This window comes from Schistocerca cancellata, chromosome 11, assembly GCF_023864275.1.
Source record: "Schistocerca cancellata isolate TAMUIC-IGC-003103 chromosome 11, iqSchCanc2.1, whole genome shotgun sequence".
In the NCBI taxonomy this organism is placed as follows: domain Eukaryota; kingdom Metazoa; phylum Arthropoda; class Insecta; order Orthoptera; family Acrididae; genus Schistocerca; species Schistocerca cancellata.
In genome coordinates, this window is record NC_064636.1 from 22,083,173 (window position 1) to 22,091,181 (window position 8,009).

At 41.9% G+C, this 8,009-nt stretch overlaps 1 protein-coding gene across 1 annotated transcript in view; it reads right to left on the reverse strand.

Annotated features, from left to right (window-relative positions):
* LOC126108671 (basement membrane-specific heparan sulfate proteoglycan core protein) overlaps positions 1–7,006 on the reverse strand; it is a 761,963-nt gene extending 754,957 nt beyond the window's left edge. The window contains exons 1-2 of the mRNA XM_049913980.1: positions 6,853–7,006; positions 1,691–1,853 (exon numbers count right to left, since the gene is read on the reverse strand). Coding sequence (XP_049769937.1) covers positions 1,691–1,842 — 152 coding nt within the window. The 5' untranslated portion in view covers positions 1,843–1,853; positions 6,853–7,006. The remainder of the gene's footprint in view (positions 1–1,690; positions 1,854–6,852) is intronic.
* Positions 7,007–8,009: the final 1,003 nt, after the last annotated feature.

Below are 8,009 nucleotides of genomic sequence, written 5' to 3' on the forward strand. Positions count from 1 at the left end.
TTCCGATGTGATAGTGAAGTGGAAACGTGAAGGGACACGTACAGCACAAAAGCGTACAGGCCGACCTCGTCTGTTGACTGACAGAGACCACGGACAGTTGAAGAGGGTTGTAATGTGTAATAGGCAGACATCTATCCAGACCATTGTACAGCAAATCCAAGTTGCATCAGGATCCACTACAAGGCGGCAGTTGAGACAACTTGGATTTCTCGGTCGAGCGGCTGCTCATAAGCCACACATCACGCCGGTAAATGCCAAACGACGCGTCGCTTGGTGTAAGGAGTGTAAACACTGGATGACTGAACTGTGGAAAAACATTGTGTGGAGTGACGAATTACGGTACACAATGTGGCGATCCGATGGCAGGGTGTGGGTACGGCGAATGCCCGGTGAACATCATCTGCCAGCATGTGTAGTGCCAACAGTAAAATTCAGAGGCAGCAGTGTTATGGTGTGGTCATGTTTTACACGGAAGGGGCTTGCACCCCTTCTTGTTTTACCTGTCACTATCACAGCACAGGCCCACATTGATACTTTAAGAACCTTCTTGCTTCCCACTGTTGAAGAGCAATTCGGAGATGGCGATTGCATCTTTCAAGACGATCGAGCACCTGTTCATAATGCACGGCCTGTGGCAGAGTGGTTACACGACAATAACATCCCAGTAATGGACTGACCTGCACAGAGTCCTGACCTGGATCCTATAGAACTCCTCTGGGATGTTTCGCAATGCCGACTTCATGCCAGGCCTCACTGACCAACATCGATACCTCTCCTCAGTGCAGCACTCCGTGGAGAATGGGCTGCCATTCCCCCAAGAAACCTTCCAGCACCTGACTGAACGAATGCATGCGAGAGTGGAAGCTGTCACCGAGGCTAAGGGTGGGGCCAACACCATATTGAATTCCAGCATTGCTGATGGAGGTCGCCACCAACTTGTAAGTGATTTTCAGCCAGTTGTCCGGATACTTTTGATCACTAGTGTAGTTATACGATGCGGACACACATCACTGAGTACAAGAGGCATTTTATCTAGATGAGGAACACTGCCTTGGGGAACACCAGAAATCATTTCTGTTTGTCAATTACTACAAACTGTGACCTCCATGTCAAATGCAATCACAATCAGATAACTGAGACGATATTCCATAAGCACGCAATTTCACTACAAGCCGCTTGTGTGGTGCAGTGTCAAAAGCCATCCAGAAATACAGAATCAATCTGAAATCCCTTGTCAATGGCACTCAACACTTCATGCAAGTAAAGAGCTAGTTGTGTTTCACAAGAACGATGTTGTCTAAATCCGTGTTGACTGTGTGTCAATAAACCATTTTCTTCGCGGTAATTCATAATATATACTAAGATGGTATGTCCGAAAGAACAGATACCATCGGTGGCCATGCAGCTTGTTAGACTGAAATTATAATGAAATGAAGACCCTTAGCTGCTTACCCGGGTTCGAGTTCCGGTCGGGGCACACATTTTCATCTGTCCCCGTTGACGTGTGTCAATGCCTGTAAGCAGCTAAGGGTGTTCATTTCATTGTAATTTCAGTAAGTCATAATGTTCGAACACAATACATGTTCCAAAATCCTGCTGCGTATCGACGTTAACGATATGGGCCTGTAATTTAGTGTGTGTCTGTGTGCGCGTATAAAGAGAGAGAAATTACAAAGTCAGAGGTACTCACTGCAGTCTGATGAGCATCGCACGCTGTTCTCCCGGGAGGTCTTCGTACAGCCGCTGGACAAAATCCACCAGCTGCCTGCTGAGGTCCTCGAACCTGGAACTGGAGCGGTTGGCCATGTCTTCGTGGTACGGCTCCAGAAGGACCAGCGTCATGCGGTAGTAGCCTGCGGACACAAAAGTTCGACTCCAGCACGCTGCGTCATCTCGGTGACAGAGGCAGGTCGAGTCTGGCACGTGGAGACACACTCTGTCAGAAAGAAAGGTCGGGTGTGGCAAATAAAATCTGTATCACAGCAACCCCTTGGAATGCCGCACTGTCTGTTTCGATTCAGGATTGGTCCCCGAGTTTTTAAATTGTCCTACGCCCGTGTTGTAACGGGCACCGTTTTATGTAACTTAAATTTCCACTTTCGGCAGCATGCCACATATTGCGGTATATTGGTAATTTTTACTGACGGACCATCAGACAGCAGCTGAATAAAACACAATTTTAGTGCCGTACGCATTTCGCCTTTATTTTCTGCAAGGCATCACCAGTGGCCTGGAATATGTACATATGTTAGCTATTTAATTTACCATTTTTGTCACTGTGCCTATAGGTTATAAACATTTCTGGTGGTCGGTATTTCCTATTAAGTAGTAACGTTTTGAACTGTACTTACAGGTTGCGTGGACAAATTCTTACGTATTACGCTCCTGTTGCATTTTTGGTGTTCTTGTTCTTAGGAATGCCAATTTGCGGTTTTTTCCCCCACATTCCACAGCACTATGAACTGAACGCTTGTTTCAATGCAATGTTTAGGTTTCTGTTGCTGACTGTCAAATGTTTTCACCACAGATCAAATGTTATTGCCAAACTTTAGAGTGTAATTATTGAAGTATCTGTGATCTGTTCGTGTATGCATTTGTGTGTGTGTGTGTGTGTATTTTGGTATATATATATATATATATGTATATATACCTAAAAACAAAGATGATGTGACTTACCAAATGAAAGTGCTGGCAGGTCGACAGACACACAAACGAACACAAACATACACACAAAATTCAAACTTTCGCAACAAACTGTTGCCTCATCAGGAAAGAGGGAAGGAGAGGGAAAGACGAAAGGATGTGGGTTTTAAGGGAGAGGGTAAGGAGTCATTCCAGTCCCGGGAGCGGAAAGACTTACCTTAGGGGGAAAAAAGGACGGGTATACACTCGCGCACACACACATATCCATCCACACATATACAGACACAAGCAGACATATTGGTAAGTCTTTCCACTCCCGGGATTGGAATGACTCCTTACCCTCTCCCTTAAAACCCATATCCTTTCGTCTTTCCCTCTCCTTCCCTCTTTCCTGATGAGGCAACAGTTTGTTGCGAAAGCTTGAATTTTGTGTGTATGTTTGTGTTCGTTTGTGTGTCTGTCGACCTGCCAGCACTTTCATTTGGGAAGTCACATCATCTTTGTTTTTAGGTATATTTTTCCTTCGTGGAATGTTTCCTTCTATTATAACCATATATATATATATATATATATATATATATATATATATATATATATATATATATATATATATATATATAAAAAGAAAGATGATGAGACTTACCAAACAAAAGCGCTGGCAGGTCGATAGACACACAAACAAACACAAACATACACACAAAATTCTAGCTTTCGCAACCAACGGTTGCCTCATCAGGAAAGAGGGAAGGAGAAGGAAAGACAAAAGGATATGGGTTTTAAGGGAGAGGGTAAGGAGTGATTCCAATCCCGGGAGCGGAAAGACTTACCTTAGGGGGAAAAAAGGACGGGTATACACTCGCACACACACACATATCCATCCACACATGTGTGCATATGTGTGGATGGATATGTGTGTGTGTGCGAATAGATATGTGTGTGTGTGCGAGTGTATACCCGTCCTTTTTATCCCCTAAGGTAAGTCTTTCCGCTTCCGGGACTGGAATGACTCCTTACCCTCTCCCTTAAAACCCACATCCTTTCGTCTTTCCCTCTCCTTCCCTCTTTCGTGATGAGGCAACAGTTTGTTGCGAAAGTTTGAATTTTGTATGTATGTTTGTGTTTGTTTGTGTGTCTATCGACCTGCCACCGCTTTTGTTTGGTAAGTCTCATCATCTTTCTTTTTAGATATATTTTTCCCACGTGGAATGTTTCCCTCTATTATATATATATATATATATATATATATATATATATATATATATATATATATATATATACCATAATATTACACACAACTGAGGAAGACAGGACTACAAAAGTTGAAGATATCACATATTGTGCTGCACACTAATAATATCCGGTCAAAATACCCTTTGGCCACCTCGTGGTGCAGTTCTGCACTCATTAGTGGCATAAATACTTTCTTAATATCCGTGACATATTCTGACAGTAATGATATTTTAATTGTGCGGCACCTCGTCACGGTCTGCGAGGCTCCCCCCGTCAGACATTCGAGTCCTCCCTCGGGTACGAGTGTGCGTAAGCTAGTTTAAGTTAGACTAAGTAGTGTGTAAGCTCAGGGACCCATGATCTCTGCAGTTTGGTCCCGTAAAAAAAAAATAAAAAATTTTTTAAAAAGTTGATCTGCCTGTTTGTTGAAATAACTGTTTATTTGAATATGTCGTGCAATTTTTAATATACTGCTAGTTAAGAATTTGTAACATAATCAAGAACTTTCTTCACTAATATTATTTCAGGTCATTACACTTCTTTCTGCATATATCTATATTTTCACTTCAGGAACATTTTTTCTAGTTTCAGTTTCACAATTTTTGTTCATTCATATACTGATTTCAATAAAATTTGATAATTTCTGTGTTGGTTGCTTTTTTTTTTTTTTAGACTCCTTTTTTGGCATTTCTTATTATTTCTCTAAGAACCGCTAAAGCTTCAATTAATGCAGCCGCTTAGCATTTAAATTGCTGTAATTTTGAATAATGAGGGTTATTTAATTTTTAGGATCAAAATTTAGTTAACTATTATTACCTCCTCATTAATATGACTGTGCTGTTGTCAGTTTCAGGTAAAGAAGTTTTATTTCCTATCTGCAGTGGCATCCAAAGATGTGATTATGTAAGACATGGCACATTCATTAGAATCAGCCAAAATCTGAATGGAAATTTTTATGCACACCAAGATAGGCCTGTGTACTCAGAACAGGCAGTGGTGCTAAGTCTGGCCTCGGTAGCCCGAGACACTGGTCACGTGTCTGTGAGTTGTGTTCGCACGAGAGCACACGTGCGTGTCTGTGTTATAATTCAGAAGTAGCCCCTCTTTGGCCAAAAGCTTACTTCTTTGGCAGTCTTTTTGATGTTCCTGTGTGACTCAACATCTCCACTATATGGTAAATAGCAATCACTGCTCTCCGTAATATGTATTTGGCCTATTCTCCCTTTAGCCATTCAGCTATTGACAGTTCTGAATTCTCTGTACTAAATCAGAATGAAGATAAAAATTAACAATAATTCTCAATAAGAACACTGGATGAAAAATTAGTCAGGTAGTGAGGGTACAAATTTTCCACGATTTTCTTTCTTTTGCTTGTGCCGTTTTTCCCGCAGATATGCAGGGTCGGCACGGTTGATCGGATGTGCCAGTGTCAGTTGCCCCCCAGGATGGAATTAGTGTACCCCAACTGTCTGCGACTAGTGTAATCTGTGGAATAGTGCGAAATTGTACAGATGTCTGCAAGCCGGGTAACTGGGGCGGGACGTGTGGACCAGCCCGGTATTCATCTAGGGGGATGTGGAAAACCACCTAAAAACCGCATCCAGGCTGCCCAACACACCGGCCATCATCATCAATTTGCCGGGCGGATTCGATTCGGGGCCGGTGCACCTGCCCGAGTCCAGGAAGCAGCATGTCAGCGCTCGCTCTCGGGTAACGTGGCGGGTACAAATTTCCCACGATTTTATAAGTAATAATTCTGGTGGATGTCATGGGCTGGTGGGAAAATGATGTACTGCAGTAGTATATAAATGAACAAGCGTGACAAGCTTCATGAGTTAGAAGAAAAGCTTGAGGATCAAAGTTATCCCTAGATGTAATTGTAGTTTCTTTAGATTATGTTTTGATGTTGTGGTTTTTCTGTCTGAGTTATTCATTTTCAGATTTGTACAGCTCAAAGTTCGGTCACCTGCAAGTGCAACAAACAATGTCCACGCTCTTTGCCGCTCGGATGAATGTCGGTGATTGGAATGTCCGACGAATGAGAATGCCAGTGGCACCTCTGTATGTTCGTGTTAAGAGCTCGTCTGTAAAATGCGATGAGAGTGAGTCATTTTACGAAAGATTACGATGAAATGCCGTTTTATCCTTAAGCTGTTGACATACTCCTTCAGTACTCTTACCAATAATTACTGTAATGTGTAACAGGAACATCAGCCAGAAGTCTGTCAATTATCAAATTTTATCAAATTGAACATATGAATGAACATAAATTACGAAAATAAAACAAGACAAAAATGTTGAAAAAATACGAAAACATTACGATAATTTTTTCATAATGCAGGGCCACAGGCATAGTATATTTCTTTAAAGTCAGTACCACCATTAGAAAATGGTTCAAATGGCTCTGAGCACTAAGGGACTTAACATCTGTGGTCATCAGTCCCCTAGAACTTAGAACTACTTAAACCTAACTAACCTAAGGACATCACACACATCCATGCCCGAGGCAGGATTCGAACCTGCGACTGTAGCGGTCGCATGGTTCCAGACTGTAGCGCCTAGAACCGCTAGGCCGCCCTGGCCAGCACCACCATTAGACTGTTATTTATTTACAGTGTTACATTTACACTTACACAATCACGATTTTGGCTTCAAAGTGCCATTATCAAGTGTTTTAAGTGTTATAAATTGCCTAAGATGGCATACTGCCGTATTAAAATACACTATTAGACACATCGTCTAACAGTGAATATTTCTGGCAGAGCCTACTGTTTTGTTTTGTTACCTGTTGATCTTTACAGTAGCAGAATTATTGCGCACTGCTTTCCAGTCTTCAGTCTGTTGAGAAGTCTATAAATTCAGGAGAGGTCAGTTCAAACTGTTGTCAATGTATAAATATTTTTGGTTGTACAATTCCGACATTCAGTAGCTATTAATGCAGCAGCTGGCACATCCAGTACACAGCGCGGGAGTACTTACGTGGAGAGCCTGGAGGCTGCGGCTCTGCGGGTGCGTGTTCTGGAGAAGTCGTGGTGGGGGACGCGATGCCGTGGCTTCCGGCCCCGGAGCCGGAGTGCGGGCCCAGCTCGTAGAGGTCCTCGTCGTCATTGTCTCCCGGTATCGGCACGTCTTCCTCACCTGCCGAAACGTAAACAGATACCTCGTCACTGCCTCCTCTGAAAACCAGTATCACAGGAACTAAACTATCAAAATACATGAAACTAAGCATTCCTGAACAACTTTTTGCAACAGGCAGTTATGGCAGCCAAATTAGATGGAGTCCTGATTACCAATAATACTCCAGTACCAAAACCAGTTCCCCAGAAAGATACAATATTTCTGAAGTCATTTATTGTAGCAATGCACTGTGTATTCAGAGCCTTGGAATCAGATAGCAGAGCAGCTAGATTTGATGACCAGCACCTAAGCTACCGACTATTTTCAGATGGCAACCATTGTAATGGTACTTGAATTACGTAACCATTGCGGCACCTCACCTCAACCTCTCGATACCAGCAATATTCTACTGTGTTTCTGTAAAATATTTAACATATTTCTGAGAAACATTCAGATCTGATTTAATTAATGTAGAGGTACTTCGATACATCGATATATATATATTGCAATGATATTATTCTTATGTGTATTCTTTCTTTTGTCACTATGATCTTTGACGTACTTGTAACTCTGAATTTTGGGCGCGAAAGCGGTTATTAGAGAGTCAAGCTTTGGTCGTCATGTTGAAAAGACGCAAATTTCAGTCAGTTTATGAAATGTGAACTTTAACAGTGAGGAAGATATTTTCAAGTATGTTTTATATTGTGAAGTGATGTTGCAACAAAAGTAATAAAAAAAGAAGTGTAACTTAAATTCGGAGTACTGATTACTTTTTTACATCACCATTGTCCTAACTTGGAAAAGTTTAATCTTCAATAATGGTTTATGAAACACATCTATAAAACTTTTGAATATCGCAGAATAACACCTAGGCCTCTTTGCATCCGAGCCTCGAATCATCACTACCTAGATTTTCGACGATTGAGCCACGAGTTCACAACGAGACCAGCGTGGGAAACACGAAAAGATGAGTGCCTAGTTTATCCATTATTTCAAGAAATGACTCTATTAACTGTGCT